Source organism: Drosophila mojavensis, unplaced genomic scaffold, assembly GCF_018153725.1.
Source record: "Drosophila mojavensis isolate 15081-1352.22 unplaced genomic scaffold, ASM1815372v1 contig_80, whole genome shotgun sequence".
NCBI classification, from domain to species: Eukaryota; Metazoa; Arthropoda; class Insecta; order Diptera; family Drosophilidae; genus Drosophila; species Drosophila mojavensis.
This window is the reverse complement of record NW_025318906.1, coordinates 11,510,539-11,532,007: the sequence shown is the minus strand read 5'-3', so window position 1 is coordinate 11,532,007 and position 21,469 is coordinate 11,510,539. Positions and strand designations below refer to the sequence as shown.

Sequence of the window (21,469 nt, the reverse complement as noted above, 5' to 3'; positions counted from 1 at the left end):
CGCACCCACAGATACGAAAACAAAAACAAAAATAGCTAAAGCAGATTACCCTAGGGTGTTATTTTACGCCCCAATGGATGCGATTGCTAATGCAAATCAATTAGGTTTGCTAAACTCAATTTAATTTGGCTTCAGTTCCAAATTTAATCGCAACGCATCGGTTGTTTTACATTGAACGGATTAATAAAAATTGTGGACATTAAACAAAAATCAAACATGCTGCAGGAGCGACAACAGATACGAGCACAGGCATATGCCCTAAAACGTAGGGAACACAGATTTGTGGTCGAGCGCATCGAGGGAATTATAAATCCAGCCTATGAGCCCGATTTGGGTGGGGATGTTAAGTCGGAGCGTGCAGCCAATCAGCGATGCAACCAATCAAAATGGCGAGTATATAACTATAGTCAATAATTAAATACGAGCGAAAATATTTGTATTTTACGTAGATATAATTAAACATTAGTAAATATTTTGTTATTCTAAATATATAGTGAGAAAAACTTTTGATACTTTTTTTCAATTCTTCATTTTTTATTTAAATTCAAATCAAATATTAACCTACATATAATTATAATATAATCTAATGTTAATCTTAGAAAAATAATTAACTTGCATCCGGCTGGGCTTATTCTGTTTTAAATATATTCCATTAATTCCTGAGGTTTTATTATAAAACCAATTAGGTTGTATTATGCACATATGTATAACCTATGATCCTATAAATATATATAAACAAATTTCCAATATAATATCATTAATGTATTTATCTTTCAAAGAAACATTTATTAACAATTTTTGTCAAACTCTTTTTGTTTGATCTTCAATTCGAGCTCTAGAATTTTGCGCTGAACTTCAAGATTCTTGAGTTCCGCCAAATGTTTCTGTTGAGCTCTGATATCAGAGTTACGATAATAGCGGAATTGAGCGGCCAACGATTTCTGAGTACCACTCAGTTCTCTGGAAGGCTTGAAACGGGTTTTCAATAGTTTTTTTGTTAAGATCGTAGTTAGATCAAGCTGTTCGCCATGGCTGCACTGCAAAGATTCTATTCCTGTTTGCCTACAGGGGATAGTGTTCTTGGCAACAATTATTTGTTCATCGCCGCCCTGTGGATTTGAATTAGTGCCTGACACTGACTACTAAACGCTCTCTATCGTTAAGCACCTACCTGATTAAAGTTTGTATACTGCTGCACAAGCTCTCGTATATCCTTAACACCTTTCTCTGTGGACGGTGTTGATTCGATTTTGCAATTATTATCAAATTGGGATTCGGACATGATCTGATCATCATCACCGAATGAGTTCTCTGCATGATGGTGCACGGACATGGTCTGATCTTGGTCAACCACATCTGCTTCTTCTTCAGATTGAATCTCTGTTTTGACGCGAGCTAATAACTTTGCCTGCTCAGCTTCAACCTGAACCAATCCCATCTGAGACTCTCCAACTTCGCCGCTTTGATCCACTAATCGAAGCGAATCTTCGACCAGTGTTGGCTCGGTCTTTACCGACATATTCGCTAGTTTATTGAGTTTCTTCATCGTCTCATATTTGGACTTAAGCTTAACAGCCGATCGCTGAATATTCGTATTTCTGACAAAGGATTTGTTAAAATGAAAATCGAATTTAGTGCTCTCAAAACTGTGGCTATGCTAGGCTCACTTGAAAAACTCTATGGCTATGTCCTCCCAGGCCCGATTCTTGGCGCGCCAGACATGCGCATTCGAGGTCTTCTCCTCAATCTGGTTAAAATATTTTGCTGTCAATGCCCTCAGCACATTCTCCTCTGCAACTGTAAAGTTTGGCATACGCGTACGTTGACGGCGCGAGGTCATGGCTTGATCTGACTTATATGGATGATCTGACTTATATGGATGCTCTGACTTAATGGATCTGTAAAATAGATTAACGAATTAGAGTAGTGTCGGACGAGTTATTGAAGTTGTTGTGTCGCATCGTGTGTCGTGTCGTGTGTGTGTGTGTGTGTTTGTTGTCTAGAACTGAGCTCCTTAGAAGCCCATAACATGTTTAGTCTTGGCTTTTTTGGCTGGCGGCGGTCTCATCTCCGACGTATTCTCAATCACCGTGAATTGACTCGCTGTCAACGTGGAATGCGGCTGTCTGGTAAAGTTGAAACTTTCATCAAATGAAGTTTCTTCGATTTTCGGTGTTTTTAATTCCTCCATATCGATTGTCTCTGGCAGCACTTCTTTGTAGTCGGCATAGGCGGCTTGGTAGCGCTTGGGCAGATTTGTGCCCGGCACCAGTTTCTCATCATCCCCGGCTGCAGCAGCTGTCAGCAGCTCTGTGGGCGGCAGCGATTGTTGCAACCAGGCAGCTGTTCGGTCTTCGTTCGCCTTCCCATCATCGTCTTTCTTTAGCTTCTCATCGATCATATCGATTTGCACATCTCGCGTCAGCTCAAACTCATCCACATCCCAGATGCTGAGCAGGCGTGTGCTGATGAGGTCCGTGAAACGGCTTAGATAATAGGCCGACTTTTGCCATGGACCACGATTCACAGCTTTTTTCTTCTTGATGACTTTCTGATCCTCGTTTGGCTTAGTCTCTGCGGGTGGAGTCTCTGCTGGAGGAGTCTCTGCAGGAGGAGTCTCTGCAGGAGGAGTATCCTCTTTCTCGGCCACTTCTTGACTTTGACTATTTGTTGGCTGCGTTTCTTGTTCTTCGCTGTTCCCTTCGTCGTCGGTCGTGGACTCCGGCTCGGACTCAGTAAAGCCATAGTTGATGGTCACATCCTCAATGACCACCGGCTTCTCCTGCTCCGCGTACCTTTCGTTTTCGGACTTCATCACGTCCCGCAGCACAGACATGGGTTGTACTGTCGTACAGCGGAGTTTCCTTTTCACATGATGACGCACCAGCTCCGCATAGTAGAGTATCGCCTCCTTAGTGTGCACTCCAGTCCGTTGTTCGCGCTGCATCTCCAGCTCATCGCGCAGCGTCACCCGCTGGCAATGAATGTCGCCCACGCTGTTGGCGGTGAGCAGCTGAGCGAAGGCGCCATCAATGGCATTGTCCAGCCTGTGGAACTTGATGCCGGTGGTGCAGCATTTGATGCGCTCCGCCAGATCCGCATAGATGTCCACGCTCACACCCTGTAGCCGTGCCTGCAGCAACGCCTCCTCCAGCTGGGGCGGCTCATAGGGCAAGGAGGGGGACCACATCTCCATGTGGCTCTGCGCCAGAACTCCTTTTAGCTCGCAAACTCGCTGATCACTGGGATTGGCGCTGCTCATCGCCACATATTCGCTGCCCTCGTACGCAATGGCATCCATGAAGGTGGGCGAATAGCTCATCTGATGCGTCCAGGTGACAACGGCACGATCCGCTACCTTCTTGCCCATACAACGCATGTCCAGACAGTGAAGCTTATGATTGCTTGCCACATACAGCAGATTGGGATTCACACTCTTTCCCATACAAGAGAAGCTCTCGCAGTTCGACGAATAGGCGCTGCTGGCAAAGCAGGGATTGATTGCCTCGTTGGCACAGCGCAGGTCGATGGTGAGCAGGGCGGATTGGCAGAGATAGTGGAAGCAGTGCTCCTCGCTGGCGCGCAGCTGTGCCCAGGTGCTTCTTCTGTGTATGCCTTTCAGGATGCACACCTCACGCTGCGTTATGTCCTGCTGGGTGACGATATCCTTGAAGCGCACACTGTGATCCTGGCACGCAATGCCCAATGTATTTGGACTATTCGTGGCCTGGGCCACGCTAATGAAGGGTCCATCTTGGCTGGTGTATCGACTCTGACAGCATAATTCATATTTGCTAGCCTGCTCATGATCATCCTCCTCATCTTCATCCGCATCCTGCACTTCGTCCAGCTCCTTTAGCTCATAAATAACTATATCGTTTAGCATGCGCGCCAGAAACATGTTGCCATGATTCACGCGAAAACTGTTGATTGGCAACAGCTCGAAGATCTCGCTGGACATGTCCGTCAGTGATTCGCTGTGCAGTGGTCGCCACAGTTCCGCCTCCACGCCCACCCGTGAGAAATGGAGACACTGCAGCCGTTCGCCAGAGACGTGCATAGCCAGCGGCTCGGCTTCCGGGCATCCAGCAGCCGAGTAGGACAACAGATTTAGATTACCGCCCGTGTAATAGTAGTCATAGCTGTCCCGAAAGTAGGTATTATCCTGCAGCGCTATATTCTCCGCCAAATCGAACAGATGGATATTGTATATCTGGTTATCATGTTTCTTTTGGCGCTGCTTTTGCTGGCCAGTTAGAGTCAAGTATCTGGACTTGTGGTAATGCACATTGCGCATCCATTCATCATGGGTAGCCGGTCGCTGATGGCACGGCTCCACAATGGGCGTGCTCTGGTTGGACACATAGACGGGCAGAGCCACGGTGTAGGCGCAGCTGGGGAATATATTCAGCTGTCGATCTTGAAAAGAGTTCTGTCCCAATCCTTGATTGAAGGCTGGATGTGTGTGATGCGCTGTATTCTCCAGTAACCCACGCTTCGGCTGCTGTTCGCTGTCCATCCTATTTCCAAACTCATCTTGCTCTTCTTCCTCATCCAAATCGCTCGCAGAATTTCCTGCCTCACTACGATTACTGGACTCAAGGGATTCAATCGTTCCTTGGAGCTTCTCCAGCTGTAACTTTGTTGTATATCTACGAGGCATGATGTTTAAACTAAGTGTCTATCTACGAGTTTGCTTAGATTGGAATTTATTTGTTTGTTAGTGTTTTGGTTTTCGTTCGACGTTTTTTTTTTACTGCAAACCTTTAGCTTGATGCTATATTTCCTTATTTTTCCAGTTTATTTCGTCGACTACAGTTTATTTGTAGTGAAACTTTAGTTTTCCAAGTTATTTAGGAAAATGTTTTCATAGAGAATTCCGAAATATAACTGGCAGTTTGTTAAAATGAACAGCAGCGGGCAGCATGCTTTAGCAGCTATAGAGATGGGTACTTTGATCAAGAATTTAGAGATGGCACTTCAAACCCCAAATATAAACAATCGAAACCTTGTTCATTTATTCAGTGATTTAGTTCATTTTCTTGGAATTGCTTTTCGTGTATGCAGTTAGATACCAAATAATACTATAGTCCAACCTGAACTGCAAAGCAAAAATATCGTTTAAATTATTGAATTATTATTGATATGATAATGCTAAAATTTGCGTCGATAATCAACCGTGACTTCGTATCGATACTTCTACTTATACACCAGCCCTGTTGTCATCGACCTGCAATCGCACCAACTAATTCTAAGCAAAGTCTGCATATTTCTTCACATTCAATATTTGGTCACACTGTCGCGTGTATCATAATCGAGTTGAGTCGTCCGCAGTTTAGTCCAGAAAAGTTATCATTTAAATTTGTTCTTATTGTGACACACAACAACGAATTAGTGTTCAGCAATAAATTAAATTAATCCAATGCAGCATAGTAACTGTGTTTGTGTTTGGGCGTGCGCGAAACAGCATCAAATTATACAAGTGTAAAACGCGAAAAATTTGAACACCCAAAGAAATATTGATTTTTTCATAGAAAAAAGGCCCTGCGAGTGTTGTTCTTATTGTTGTTGTGTTTTGTGCGTGCCAGTTAACTACCAAAAAGAGGAAGGAGAAGAAAAGAAAGGGCAAAAAGCATAAGAATAAATTTCAAACTGCCAAGAAAATCCAAAAGCAGCTCAACAAGAAAACGCGCATCAGTAAATTTCCACAAATTTTATAATAAAATTGCTGCCTACATCCCGTCGACCCCGCCGAACATCATTTGATTTACAGTAACAGTAAAAGTTCTTGTTTTTCTTGTTATTGTTGTTGTCTGCTGGAAGTTCATCACTGAGTAACATAAGCACAACGAGCGTCAGGTGAGTCTTAAATGTCCAGCACGCACACAGTGGCACACCACGCACCCCTACACATACAGCAGACAAAGTGATAATATCAAAAACAGCAGCAACAACAATAAGACACAGGCATTGGCAAATTGCACACACATGCACTCTCACATAACGGGTCTGGCGCGCGATGACCCTCTGCCTCTGCCTGTCAGATTTGCATTGCTTTGCTGCTGCTTCTATTGTTGTTGCAGTAGTAATAGTTGCTGTTGTTGTTGTTGTTGTTGATGCATTTTGTCACTTTTGCTCTTTCTACACATATTACCTCTATTACTATGCCCGCCTCTCGTCCGTTTCTCTTTCTTCGCTCATTCTACTCACAACGCGCTGCATCATTTTCCATCAACTTTATCATTTGCAATCTTTTTTTTCGTATTCTTTTTTCTTATTTTTTTTTTCAATTAACACACTCAGCTCTCACACAGCTGAACTTTGAGCTTTTAGCAGTAGTTAACAGTTGTCTGTTAGTCGTTACATTGCATGTTAATGTTAATATTGTTGTTGCCTGTTGTTGCCAAATTTATCTTCTAATGCATCTTAATTTATTTCTTTCTCATTTATGTTTCCTTTTGATTTGCTTTATGCTGTTAATTTTGACAAACCCCCAACGAATTCTGACGTAACGCAGCCCCAGAAAGCTTCACACTCCCACGAGCTGCGTTATTTTTCGCCCATCCGCTTTTGGTTGTTTGAATTTTATTACTTCTGGTGCTCCATTTGTAAGCGCTGTTAACTGTGCGGCGCCAGCGATAGCGCCTACGTCGACGTCGACGTCGCCGTCGTGGCTTTTCGCCTGCGCCTTCGTCAAACAAGCGTTGCTTTTATTTGACTTTATTGTTTAACTTGTCTGCATATTTAATATCGCGCGTAGGTCAGTTAACCTAGTATTTCGAGTCCATCACAAATTGCCAAATTGCTTTTTGCCCGATTCGCTCTCTATCTCTCTCTGCTACTCCTGCGCTGCTTGGTTGTATTTTTATGTAACTCTCAAATCGATTGCAAACACGTAACAGTAAAGCAACCTGCACGACGCCCCTGTTCTATATTTCTCTCTCTCTCTCTCTCTCTCACTCTTCTCTTTTGCTCTGCCCCTCCTGCAACACATCCGTGCCGCTAACAACTACATGGCCAGGAACTACGTTGTTGACGTTCTCGTTCTGCTCTTCATCCTTGTATGTGTGTTAGTTTGACGTTCGCATTGTAATGAAAGCCTTAGGGTTTTTGCCATATAGCGTGACATTTCCCTTATAGGATTTTTTCCTCTACACCTGTTCGACTTCCCCCGGCGCCCCCCATCATAAAAACACTTTGATTTGAATATAATTTCCACTTGTGTGCTGCAATTGCGACACGAAAGATCCTTGAATTGATTGATAAATTATGTTAAAAAACCAGAGAGGGAAAGGGAGAAATACATAGATATTTTTGTGTTGGCCTCTTGCATTTGGCCAACAACAATTTGCGCTTAGCCCGGTCCGACTGGAGGCATCCACACTTTCTAATGCACACGCATTTGGCAGTGTTGTTGCCTCTGGGTCTGGGCGGTGTTGCCAATGCGATTGCTGTTGACCTGCCAACGGTTGCCATGGCTACCTGCCAAATTGTCAATAACGGCGCAGCTACACGGTCCAAAATGATTGAGTAACATATACCAATAAAGCACATATTGGCTCAAGGCAAAGCATTGACCAGTGGCTCGAGGTTAAAGGGATAATAAAAAAGTTCACAGTAGTATTCCATATGTCAGGTCTTTTGACTAACATAAAAATAATGCATAAGGCATAATAATTTGAAATAAATATATAATATATTATATATATGTGTACTATAGTTGCCATATATTTCTTACAGTGCACTGCTGCAACTGTTGTCCCTTGCATTATAACATTTTACTAATGAAAAGATTCACTTAACAGACTGTTAACAGTGCTCATCAATGTTTACATATTAGCTTCATGATAAAATTTAACTGAAGTATAACACTTTCTTAGTTAATATTTCCCATTTTCTCTCAGTACAAGGTTGCACCTTTTCTCTTTTGCAGAGTCTTTACATAGTATATAAATACCTATATTTCCCATTTTTGCCAATTGGTAATTTTTACAATGTTCTCTGACGCAATTGTAATTATGAATAATTTGCCATAAATGGCACACACTCTCTAACTGCTGCTGCTGTGGCTATAGCTGTAGCTGTGGCTGTGGTTGCCACTGTAATTATCGGAATTGCCAGTGGGGCTAGTGCACTCGCAGGCTTGGCCCAGTAGCCTAGCTATACAAGGCCTATATAATCTACATATAATATAGAATATATATAGTGTGCATTAGGCAAATGGCACTTACTGCCCTGTGCAAGTCATTCGACTTATGACTGGGCTTTGGCATCTCTTGAAGTGGCAAATCGCCTGCAACCAGGCCAAAAGGTCAAAGGTAACATGGCCACTGCACATGTAGGACTTGCCTTTTGATTTATCAGCTCGAAGTAATCAAAATGAAGTTCCCGATAAATCACAGCTAATGTTCACGTATGTTATATAGCCTTAATTAACAGTTGGACAATCCATTGGTCACGACCCAGTTCGTTTTAGTTGATAAGCTAAATTAATGAACACAGCTGAGATTAGAACAATTTAAATGACGTGGAAGCACTGAATATACCCTATATAATGTATAATTATGGAATGCCTTTGTTTGCGTATTTAACTTTAAATAGAAGCAATACGAACTCTGAGCTTAATAGAAGTGTAGCTAGCAAATCGGATATGCGGACTCTAATAGGCAGAAATATAGATATTTTATATAAATAGAAGACAAATTTTGTTTCCATCTGGTCTTATGAAGATTAAAATAGCTGACATATGCTCTTAAAATACATTATATTTTTTATATAACATATAATTAATTATTAAAATAGATTCATATGCATATTTAATCTATTTTAATCCCTATAACGCCATAAAAATTTATAGATTTACATATAAAAATGATAGTATTATATATTATTAGGTAAACAAACAGCTGTTTATATGAGCTATACGAACTCAGTAATTACAAGAAATAATTTGATACAATATATAATTTATAATATATATAAACAATGATAATCCATGAGGAAACCTTAATAATTCGCTGTATGACGCATACAGAAACAAGTAAAACAGGTTTGATGTGTTAATCTATGTACTATATATGAACGCAAAGATTATAGAAGCAAGGTCATATTACAATTTGGAAAATAAACAAGAAATTAAGGAACTTAGATACTAAAATATAATTGAGCTAGGGGGCTCTAAGGCCAACAGCTACCAAATTCGGTATACAATTTCTTCTATAGATAAGAAATGAAATTTTACAAGCTGTATAGATTATTCATTAGGTATCGCATGACAAGACCATTGAACTAATTTAAACTAAATTCATCAAAATTGTAGCCCAAAGTCTTTAGTCAAGTGCTCGAGATAAAATCAACATTTTGTGCGCTTTATTTGGTCTACTTGAATCTGAGTTTTACGTTGATTGTTATGGTAAAAAGTTTTTTGTTTCTCCTTTGTTGTTATAGCTATTATTATTTTTTTTATATTTGAAATTTATGCAGCACACTCAGTGTGGGAAATGTGAAACAGCAGAATGAGAAACGACGTCGTTAGTTTTGCATAATAAATAGATAAGAAACTGTACTATATATACCATACGTATATGTATGTAATCCCGACCGACGACCGTCGAATCAAATGACCGAATGTGTGTTTACAGTTTGGACAACTGCCCAGACCTTTTCGCTTTATGGCTCTCAGAGCCTGGTCAACTGAAAAGTTCGCAATTTGTCTGCTGCCATTTTTTATTGCTAAGACGCAAAATGTTTGCAGTCAGTTTTTTTTTTTTTCTATATTTCATGTCTAGAAGTTTGCGTCATCGTTGAAGCTTTTCATTATCGTTCCTTTATTTATTTATAATTATTTTTTTGTCAGTGTTTGTAGCAAAAAAAATTTTTTTTTTTACTTTTTGAAGTGTTTAAATGAAAGTTGCGGTGGTGTTGACGCACTTAATCAGCTTCCAGCTGTGAAGAGCTGTGCAAATTCCATGTGGCCGGAGCTTTTGAATATAAGAGACCCTCAGGCAGAGCCGCAGAGCCCCATTTGCCGCATAGAACTGGAACTGGGTTAATGTAATGCACATTGCCACCAATAGGAGGGGTAAATAGCACAGCTCAGTGCAGAGCAGAGCAGCGGTTGAGTGCGCTGCAGTCGGCAACATGTGTGCGGCGTTGTGTGCATGTGAGTGTTAGAAGAATGTGTGTGTGCGTGGGTGTGTATGTGTGTGTGTGTGTGACTGTGGTTGACTGGCTTGGTTTTGGCCTGCATATCTTGTTTCAAGTACGAACTTTGACGCCAAAAACAATTAATGCTCGTAGCTATTGTTGTTGTTGTTGTAGTAGTAGTTGTTGTTGTAGCTTGCCTGCTTAATGCTTACTAACCAAAATGAGATGTATGCTTATGTCAATCATTATGCATTCATGATGCCCTATAAACACGAGAGAGAGTATTGCATATTTCACTTGGTCTGTACAGAGAACTTAATAATTAAGAAAAAACGACTTTAATTAGTAAATAACGTATGTTAAGTTAAAGAGCTTTTAAAGCATCTATCCCCCTTGCGAAATTAACATGTGTTAAGTTAATGAGCTGTTAAAGCGCCTGTCTCACTCCTTCTGCCTTATTGTTACTGTAAAAGCAATCAGAGCTTAACATGTTTTGGGTGGTTGGCTTTCCATGTTCAACATTTTCATTGTGATATATTTTGATTGTCATTTTAGATTATAATTTATTCTTTTTTCTTTCTTAATTTATTCGATTTATGTTGATTGTGCCTGCTGCTGCTGCTGCAACTACACTACAACTGACGAATGGATGTTATTTGTATATATCACAAAATATATTTATATATATATGTTATGTTATGTGGCAACAATGGCTGTCTGCTGCCTGCCGATGAATCACGTGTCAAACTCAACAAACGAACGCATTGTTTATATGATTTCTACACCCACCAAAAATGTCGCATATCAAATGCACGCACACAATCACACACACACACAACCACAAACAACGAACATGTGCACAAATTGCATGCAACGCACACTCACATTTACAAACACACACTCTCTCACACACACACACACAGTCAACGCACTGAGAGTTTTGTCTGCATATGAAAATAAGGAAAAGCAGGCTAAGTATATTGGGTGGTGGAGAGACTGACATATGCCAATATACAAACATATAAGCAAAGCAAACAAAAGAAAGTAAGGCAAAAAACAAAAAAAAAGAGAGAAAAGGAAAAAAATAGTAGAAACAGAAAAGCGCAGGCAAACAATGCCGCAATCAGAGGGCGGCTATGTGTCGCTACCGGCGATGAATGGCAATGGCAGCGCCATCTATCAGTCCACCACAGAACCACAGGCTGCATCGCCTAACTCCGTATTTAAGAGCGTGAGGCGTGCCTTTGGTCAGGCGATCAAGTCCTCTCCTGGAGAAAGCGAGGAACTAGTGCGCATGGAACGGCCGGTGGTCATTGTTGGTGGTGGTACCAGGTAAGTGGAACAGTGAAAAGGCACACCGAAAAGCTAAAAGAAAACTTTTTCACTTTACTTTTCTTCAAATAATTGCTGTTGTTGTTGTTGATGTTGTCTTTCATTCTTGTTGCACTCTGCAAATTCATAACATTTACTTCTTTACTTCACCGTTACTTCAAGCACACAGCCATAATTGCGTTTGCATGTGCGTGAGAGCTTTTTGTGTTATTGTTCCGTGCATTAGCATTACTTTTGATTTCATCCAAAAGAGAAGTGAAGTAATTGCACAAATGTATATACATATGTAAATATGTATATAATATGTATGTATATTGCTCACTTTGCGCTCTCTCAGTTACATCACCAATTCACAACATCGACACGGGTGCAACTTTCTTTATATTTATTGCTGAGCTAGCCCTGGCTCAAGGTCGCAGAGTCCGCCTGCAGTTTTGTCAATACCAAACATGCTAAAGCTCTAGAGAGTGCAGAGTGCAAACCCAGAAGTCGCTCGCCGTCTAGTCAGACAATTTGCCGTCGACGGTGAACCGCAATTTAGTCAATTGCTAACTGCGCTTCATTTTTGTTCTATTTCTGTCAGCGAGCTAAATATCTACTTAAGTATTCATATTTTACAATTATTATTTATGCTGATTACCTACACCATCACCATCATGAACATCATCATTATCATCATCATCATAGTCAAGTGTTTTAATTAATATTTCCGTAACAGTGTGACATATCACACTGCCAAACACCTACACAGACTGAATTCAATGAATCTCTGCATACACATATACATAAATATGTATTAGTAATGTAAAGCTCCAGTTAAAGAAAGCTCTGTTTACACTTCAGTCATTGCACTTTACGCTGTGCAGCGTTTCTTGTTCTGTGTGGGTCTCACCGGTCCTAACCGGTTCGCTGCTGTTGCTGACCGTTTCAAGACTGGCGCCTTGCGCTTAAAGCGGCACAGCATTGGCAAATAATACGCGAGTGCACATAAACAGCTGAAGAAGAAAGCAACAGCAAAAATATTAAAGTGCTTTAATAACGGTATGTACTCTGTACTCTTTACTCTAAACAACCCCGCTTCAGAACTTTGCGTGGGAGCAGCGTTGTGCGTGTTAGCTTTGACTTGAAAAGCATTTTTAATGGCTTTAAATTGTGTTCGCCTAATTGATGTACTAGGCTATTTTGAGAAAAGCTATTAAGCGTATATAGAAAGATACACATGTGTTGAGTTCGTGGAATAAATAATAACTTGTTTATCTCTGATTCTAATTCCGTTAATTATTATATAGGAGCTTTATCCGCTACGACTTTTGGTTTTGAGTTGCGTTAGCCTAACAATAATACTTTATTATACAAAATGAAGGTCGATATTGTAGCCTATATATAGCTGATATGTGGTTAATTTGTTTACTGATCAACAATAGTGCCCTTTATATGTATTTAGATTTCATTTGAACGACAAATATATAATATAAAATACTAATTGATTCATAGACATACAAATTGCGTCTATCTCTATACTTCATATATGTGATTATCTAATTATTTGTTCTGTACGATTCTATCTCTCTATGTGACCAGTTGCAGCTTAGAATATTCTCTATCTCTTCTCAGTCTACTATCTTTACATCTCCCTTTCGCAGTATCTATCTGTTTTTCTGGCGTCTTTCGGTCTGATTCTTTCCTATTGCTGTCTATCCTCTAGCATTTCTCTTATTGTCACTTATCTCTACAAGTGTTAATCTTTGCCTTATTATGTTCTCCTTCTCTTTGTTTTTGACTCTAGCTCTCTATATGTCCCTTCGTTATCTGTTATCTAATTGGATTTCCCGTCCATTCAGAGTGTTTTATTAATGTAGCTTCAAAAAATGAAACTTGAGTTGGTATCGCCGTTAGCTTAAGCCCTAATTAATCCTCAATAGCAAATACAGTCGCTAATGTAGAGGCTTTAATGGAATCCAACTGAATTCTCAGTTGAGTCTCTAATTGAGTCAGAACAGTGCTTATGTGCCGCATAATTGTTTTAGATGGCCAAAAAACCAGTGAGCCAAATTACCTAGACACACGGTCTGGCTGGTAGACATTAGCTCTGCAAAATGAGTTTGTTAAGAAGAGTTAGAGGAAGCAGAAGTGTAGTTGGAGCAGGAGGGGAGGAGGGTACCAGTGGGAGCTCAATATTTGTGGCGCCAGTTGTTTGTTGTTGACATTTACCCCGAATGACATTGCGTGACTCATTTATTTAGTTTTACGTAACATGGAAAATGTTTACTATTGTTATTGTTGTTATCGTTGTCGATGTTGTTGTTGTTGTTGTTATTATTATTATTGTACTTGCTGTATATATAGCGAGCACCCATTTTCATACTCAAACTACATTGAAAAGCAACAAAATGTTGTTCCATCATTCCGCATCAGCAATCAAAGACTTTCTCTCTCTCTCTATCTATCTGGGCAAACTTAAACTCAATTCTTAAGTCTCTCTCTCTCTCTCTATTTCTCTATAAATATACATGAACAACTCGTACAAATATACAAACTTAGTGTGTATTTAGCTAATTAGAATCATAATTAAATTTCAACTAATTCAATTTATTTTTGACATTTCCTCGAGGGAAAAAAAAAGAATAAATTGAATTTATTCATTTTGGGCTGTTCATTTGTATTAAACGTAAGCGAATTGCCTCTCTCTCTCTCTATCTCTATCTCTTTCTCTCGATATTTTTTTTGTGTTTTCGGTTTTTTGCTTGCATGCTCATAGTATTTATTTCAGAGACCGCGACAAAACTGGTAAGACACTGAACACCAAGATGCCATCAGCACCAACACACACTGCCGAGGAGGCACATCTGCTTGGGTAAGAAAGAAAACGAACCACCCAATCGAACTCTACTAGCCATATCATGTGTAAGATATATATATATCGCATATATATATGTATATATATAGATACATATGTATGTATATATATATGTGTATGAGGCGCTCTAGACTCTCCCTCTCTCACGCAACACTCAAGTTACACAAGTTTCTTTTGTTGTTTTTGATTTTGACTTTGAACTACTCATAATTCACTTTAGACACTGTGATTTGCCTAATTTCGTTTTACTTTTAACGTATTTGTAAGTATTTTGCATAGCGAGAACAACAAAACCAAAACCTAACAACAAATTATAATTATATATTAATAATAATAATATTAATAATGATAAGCCCAAAGCATCCGCCCTTGTCTCTCTCTCTCTCTCAAATCGCATCTCGTACATAACTTGAATGTTGAACAAATATTGCATATAAAGTATAATTATAATATATTTATATACATATATTATTTAAAAGTTAAGTTATATATATATAAATATTGTTTTTTAATTTTGCAACTTGTAACTTAGTAAATTAGCAATTTAGACGCGTTTCAAGTTTCATTTAAAAAATTGACTTCAATTTTGTAGTCCCACAAGTCGTAACAAGTAGAACTTCAGGATGCGCCCCGCACTGAAACCAGCCGAACGCCGGATGCAAGTTAATGAGTGACCCACATCAAAGACAAAACCATATTAACTATATATATCTAAACAGACACAACTACAGAACTTCAGCTAATTTTTGTATATATATGTATCTGTCTATTTAGCACCATGCCCGTTGATCCCATGGATGACATCGAACTGCGCTCGGTGCAGCTGCAATTCCCCAATGCTCGCGGCTCCATTTTGGAGGCCTGCGAACAGCGACGCGTGCCCACAGACAAGGGCGACATACATGTGGCCATACAGGGCGACACCTCAAAGCCGGCCATAGTGACTTATCACGATTTGGGACTCAACTGTAAGCAAGCCTGCCTGCCACCTGCCACCCACACCTGAACTAATACAGATATATATATATATATATTTATATGTATTTCATGTTGTATAAAAAACAGATGCCACCAGTTTCGCTGGCTTCTTCAATTATCCAGTCATGCGCGGATTGCTGGAGAACTTTTGTGTGTATCATGTAACTGCACCCGGACAGGAGGAAGGCGCGCCCACATTGCCAGAGGAGTAAGTGCCCCAAATAATTGCTTAAGGTGGACTCTTTGCCCTCCAGAGAGCCATCGAGAAAATTATTCAAAATTATGCCCAAAAGAGCCTCAAAAAAAAAAAAGTAAAAAGTATGCAAATACAGCATTTAAATGAATAGGCAAATCTTTTAAATTAATGTGAGGGCGTTGAATCATAATTATTTATGGCTGTACTTTGTTTAAGCTATTGTTAATGTACATCGAGTAGAGGCTGATAGGAAAAAAGTATTGTAAAATCTTTTATAGTGGTTTTTGTATTCCATAAGAGTTCTAGATGTTTTGCGATATTATCGATAACACTTCAGCTTAGTTTATTTAAGTTTGTATTAAGAGACATATTGTATAAACTAGTCTTTTATAGAGATAGCTATATTTTGTATAAGCTAAACCTTTATAAGGCTATATTTTGACTTATGACTGTATTTATTTAGCTACCAATCATAGAGCAGTCGGAGCAAGTTTTTTCTGAAAATTATATGATAAACCTTAATTGCTTCAGCAAAGGCACGTAGCAGAAAGTAATAGAGATTCTAATTGTTATTGAATATTGTTTAGTTAACTATTAGACTATGTCTGAGCATTGGAAAATATCAAACTAATTACCGTTGCTAATATTTATAATTTGAAATTGTATTTGATTCGAATTAAGTGAAGTGTAAAAGCTAAATTACCTACTTAAATTTACTGTTAGAACTGTTAGGCCCTGTATAAACAACTGTAACTTCCGTCTTGATCACACATCATATAAATCAATATCTTCTCTGTCCCTGTCTCCACCCGCATAGCTATGTGTATCCAACCATGGATGAGTTGGCAGCCCAGCTGTTGTTTGTGCTATCGCATTTTGGCCTAAAGTCGGTGATTGGGTTTGGTGTGGGCGCTGGGGCCAATATACTGGCACGTTTCGCCCATGCTAATCCGGATAAGGTGGGCGCCCTGTGCCTAATTAACTGTGTGTCAACGCAATCAGGCTGGATCGAATGGGGCTATCAGAGTTTCAATGCGCGCTTCTTGCGCACCAAGGGCATGACGCAGGGCGTCATCGATTATCTGATGTGGCATCATTTCGGACGCAATCCGGAGGAGCGCAACCATGATCTGGTGCAGATGTACAAGCAGCACTTCGAGCGTGGCGTCAATCCCACTAACCTGGCCATGTTCATCAATGCGTATATACATCGCAACGATTTGCATTTGGCGCGCACACCGCCGGGCACACCTGGCGCTGAGACGGCAGCGACTACGCTGAAAATGCCCGTTATCAATATAACGGGCTCGCTGTCGCCGCATGTGGAGGATACGGTGACATTCAATGGCCGATTGGATCCAACTAATTCGTCCTGGATGAAGGTTTACCTAAAATCACATTCCTTCTGGTTGCATAAATATTAAAGAGTTTTTTTTTTTAGATCTCTGATTGCGCCATGGTGTTGGAGGAGCAACCGGCTAAGCTGGCTGAAGCCTTCCGGCTGTTCTTGCAGGGCGAGGGCTACGGTAAGTGTTAGAATACCACGCACACACTGAACAACTGAACCTCAACAACCTATCAGCTACAAAAAAAAATCTACAACAAATATATAAATCTACAACTAAAAACAATCTACTTACCACCTATTACAAATCTACCTGCTGCTACTCTAGTCAAATTTTCAGTACCTCCCTTCAATTGGAACCCAAACGAATGAGCAAAACAACAGAATTATCTTTAAGATAGAAGAATCCCATACGAATATTCAATCAAATTCAATTCAATTCAGATCAGTTCAGTTCAGTTCAGTTGAATTCAGCGCAGAGAATTGGATTATCTCAATGCTACCCTCCTACCTCCCATTCATCACAATCAAAATGCAGTTGCAATGAACATACTAGAGCATATATATATACCCTATACCTTATAGAGTTACACACAAAAGTCGCCTTCTCTCTTTCCACTACCTAAACTTAAAAACTTAGCCTAAAGTCTCATGTTTACATATATATTGAAGAACGAATTAGTAACGGCAAAGCTTTTCAACCGCTTTCAGCGAGCAAACCAAACAAAAAATCTTTAAAATTGTTCAAAATTTTATATAAGTATTATTGAATTGGACATACAAATTATATATACATATATATATATATACTTATTCGAAAAAAAAAAAAAAAAAAAAAAAAAGAAATATTTGTACGCCTAAAAAAGAAAATGAAAACTAAATTAAATAAATGAAAATTGAAAATCAAAAAAACCAAAAAGTTGTTGAAAATCAAGCGTTTACTTTTATACCATTTTTATTATAATTCCCAAAAAACTTTTTTTTAGTTAGTGACTTAGCCAGGGCGTTGCTTCACATAGACCAGGCCCCCAATATACACGAATACACCTAAATTCTAAGCCAAATATTCTCAAAATACCAAAAACAAATGCATTTTCGCAAAAAAAAAAAAAAAAAAAAAAATTCAAACAAACAACGAAAAAATATTTCAATATTTTCATTACTTTGTTTTTCATTTCTTTTTCCTTTCTCCTAACTGCTTGTTTTTTGCTAAACAAACATACAAATACAACTAAAACAACAACAATATACAAATATATTTCCCCCCTCTCAAAAACAAACAAACATTATATGACACTCAATGCCAAAATACACACACGAAATACCCTGTAAAACGCCTGGCCGACCATCCTCGCCTGCCTCTCGTCATGCATCCATCTAAAAAAACCATATGCACTCGACCTTGGGCGCCGAAACTAACCTCAAATATAAACAAACAAAATATAAATATTTATAAATTATGTTAATCGAATCGAATTTCATTTAATGACCTAACGACGTTTTCGAAACTTGCTGCATCAAATTCGATATATGAATTTTCTTTATTCTTTTCGTTTCTCAAATTAATTTTCTCTTACGAAATTCTGTTATCAATAATGTATGCAATCAATATGTGCAACAACAATAATAAACAATATTAATATATGGTATGTATATTTGTACACACAAAACAAATCACATAAAAAAAAAAAAAAAAAAAAAAAAATCCCTGGCAAATAGTCTCCGAGAAACCCCAGTAGACAGTGGCAAAATGAAAACATGAAAAACATAGTTGAAATGCATTTAGCTAATTAATAAATAAATTAAAATTAAATACATATACAAAAAGTAGGCAATGCTTAACACTCACACATACACACATTCACAAATACCGAATAGTTTGTCATTTGTTGTGCAAGTATTGGTAAGCTTTGAAAAAGCTTGCATACATTTTAGCACTTGAACTCTGTGCGTAAAAGCTTTCAGCCGCAAGTGACAAACAAAATGCGAAACGTAGTTTGCTTATAAGTTTTATACAATACCCTTATACCCAGTAACAGTACAGCAGCTGCTCTCTTATACTCTCTATCTTTCTCTCTCTCTCTTTGCCTATATTTGGCACTCTGTGCCCTGCTTTGTTTTGCTTGTAGTATTTGATTTGTTTCCAGCAACTACACACATGCACTTATATTTTGCTTATACATGAATATACATATAATTTATTTGATGTTTTATTTATTTTCTTTATTTACACGCAATATTTAAAATGAATATATCGTTGCATTTAACAATGCGTAGCTGTTGGCACACTGCAAAAGTTGGCACGCAAAATGTCAGCAGCCAGTCGGAGCAGCTCCACGCAAATTGAGCTTTGCGTGAAATGAGAGCACTGCGCCGCCCAAATTGGAGTTGGAATGGGGCGTGGTCGTGAGCGCGGGCAAACGAGTGAGAGAAATTGGAAGACACAAAAACAGAGATGAAAGCACAGCACGCTGAGACCAAAACACACATATAGACATACATCAATGCAAAAGAAAAACAATAAATAAAACAGAAATCCACACACAGTCAGCAACAAGTTGAAGCTTGAGCTTTTTGAGGCTTTTATATATGTATGTATGTATGTACTTTTGTTAACTGTGATTTTCCATTTTCTTTTCACTTCTGATTGTTGCTTCTTAAGTGTGTTATTTTATTCAATTTATTTTGTATTACATTTAGTTATTACGTATGTATGTATATAGTTGAGATATACATAAGTCTAAATTGTTGTATTGATTGAACAGCAAATGCTGTTGTTTGCAATAAAAGAAAAACATTACACGATATAATTTTTTGTGTATTTATTTATTTTTTCACGTGCCGCAAGAGTTGAGCTGTGTACTTGGGCGCTCGTTGCTTAGACTCACACACACACACAGATCCACACATACAGTGCGTAATTCTATTAAAGCAATAAGTTTATATTTATATACATAAAACATATACAAATATACATACATGACAATGCTACAGAAAAAAAAAAAAACAATATATAAGGATATATATACTATATATAATATACATATATATTATCTAATATGGAGCTATGCAAGAAATTTCACAAATTGTAAGCTTTTGTTGTGTATTTGAATTCTAAATAAATGAACAAAGTCAACGATTTCCAATTCCGAATCATTTGAGCTGGAGCAAATTGCGCAAATTCACTCGCCGCTCTTTAAATCCAATTTACTATCAATGTCTATTTGTTATTGTTTCTGGTTTTCGAGTCTATGTCTCTTCACAGCAGCTGATAAGCAGGTGGCGCCCTACTCTCACCAATCAGTTAAGTGCATGCAGCGCGCTCTCTCTTTCTCTGTCTCTCATCATCATCAGCAAGAACATTTCTCATTACCGCCTCGCCAACATCATCATCAAAAGCTCATCCGCAGCTAGTACAACAAAAGAACAACAACAACAGCAACAAATCGCAGCAACATCCCGTGATATGCAATGGCCAAGCAACATCATCAATGCACTCACCCGAATACACGCACACACATACACACATGCACACACACATAGAACACGCTACAAAGAAAACATAAGACCAGCAGCAAATCCTTAGTACGTGTATAAAGAACACTCATAAAAACAAAAACAACAACAATAACTACAACTACAACTAACATGCTCTCAAAAGTAACGTAACGTAAATAACAAAAGCCAAACTACTACTACCTTCCCCCTCCACAAAAAATATATATACTACAACAACTACAACTACAACACTGCAACTATAACAGCAACGCCGCTGTCAACGCCAGCTAGTTCTCCCTGCGGCACCAAATATCATACGTACTCATCGATATTCTTTGCCAACTTTCGTGAGCAACAGCTACAGGCCGCCCAGGAGCGAGAGCGAGAGCGTCAGCTACAGCTGAGCTTACGCATCGGTAATCGGCTACGAGAGACGGCAATCAATTGCAGCGGTAGCGGCAGCAGCAACAGCAACAACAATGCTAATAATGACCCGACAAGCGAAGACGATCTAGATGCAGAGAATGGAAACGGGAATGGCAATCGGGCATATGTGACCACTGATACATCCGGCACGCTCTACTTTGGCACACAAAGCAACAAGATACGCATCACTGAGAATCCACTGCCCGAGCCGATTAGCTCTTAGATTGTTAAAAGCTACTCTTATACTTATAAAAAACACACACATACTCAACCAAAGAGAGCAAGAGACGAGACAGACACGAACACAAACACACACTGTTATTGTTGTTATGAACTACGTATAAATATACCAAAATACACACACACACACGTAGACACAAACAGCAGCAGCCGCAGCAGCAGCAACCGCGCAGCCGCCGCAGCCTCAGACGCCAACTCAAGCAAAGCTTTAGCCGCCAGCAACTGTGACAGTGTGACCAGAGCAGCCAAGCGCCGCCTGTATGTAGACTTTAGCCCGAGCCGCGCTCCAAGCGACAAACAAAAAACAAAAAATGAAAAAAAAAAATAATAAAAATATGAATAAACGAATTGAGTTAAAACGAAGACACCGCTACCTATACAAGATATTGTACTTATGTTTCTTAAACTATACATGAATCCAATTAAATACCACTTAGTACTCGAAATAACG

General features: G+C 39.0%; 3 protein-coding genes across 15 annotated transcripts; 1 reads left to right on the top strand and 2 right to left on the bottom strand.

The window, feature by feature from the left end:
* Positions 1 to 740: 740 nt before the first annotated feature.
* On the bottom strand, positions 741 to 1,840 carry LOC26527197. The gene is made up of 3 exons (XM_015163749.3): positions 1,668 to 1,840; positions 1,172 to 1,598; positions 741 to 1,109 (listed from the first exon to the last, which is right to left on the bottom strand). Exons 1-3 carry the CDS (start codon positions 1,838 to 1,840, stop codon positions 789 to 791), a joined length of 921 nt encoding a protein of 306 aa, XP_015019235.1. The 3' UTR covers positions 741 to 788.
* LOC6579531 lies at positions 1,752 to 4,962 on the bottom strand. Of its 2 annotated transcripts, none has more exons than XM_015163747.3 (2): positions 4,765 to 4,962; positions 1,752 to 4,696 (listed from the first exon to the last, which is right to left on the bottom strand). In XM_015163747.3, the coding sequence occupies exon 2, from the start codon at positions 4,661 to 4,663 to the stop codon at positions 2,015 to 2,017; it is 2,649 nt and encodes an 882-aa protein (XP_015019233.1). In that variant the 5' UTR covers positions 4,664 to 4,696; positions 4,765 to 4,962; the 3' UTR covers positions 1,752 to 2,014. The 2 variants fall into 2 exon arrangements, with proteins under 2 accessions (XP_015019233.1, XP_002005425.1); XM_002005389.4 differs by having other exon boundaries at positions 1,752 to 4,685.
* Positions 4,963 to 5,279: 317 nt separating this feature from the next.
* On the top strand, positions 5,280 to 21,079 carry LOC6579530 (protein NDRG3). 12 transcript variants are annotated; one of them, XM_032730586.2, is made up of 8 exons: positions 5,280 to 5,859; positions 11,070 to 11,478; positions 14,237 to 14,332; positions 15,110 to 15,303; positions 15,401 to 15,521; positions 16,327 to 16,891; positions 16,951 to 17,035; positions 20,619 to 21,078. In XM_032730586.2, the coding sequence occupies exons 2-8, from the start codon at positions 11,261 to 11,263 to the stop codon at positions 20,999 to 21,001; spliced, it is 1,662 nt and encodes a 553-aa protein (XP_032586477.1). In that variant the 5' UTR covers positions 5,280 to 5,859; positions 11,070 to 11,260; the 3' UTR covers positions 21,002 to 21,078. The 12 variants fall into 12 exon arrangements, with proteins under 12 accessions (XP_032586477.1, XP_043867033.1, XP_015019226.1 ...); XM_015163740.3 differs by having other exon boundaries at positions 5,281 to 5,859; positions 14,249 to 14,332; positions 20,619 to 21,076; XM_032730589.2 differs by lacking the exon at positions 20,619 to 21,078 and adding an exon at positions 19,132 to 19,664 and having other exon boundaries at positions 5,283 to 5,859.
* The last annotated feature ends 390 nt before the right edge of the window (positions 21,080 to 21,469 follow it).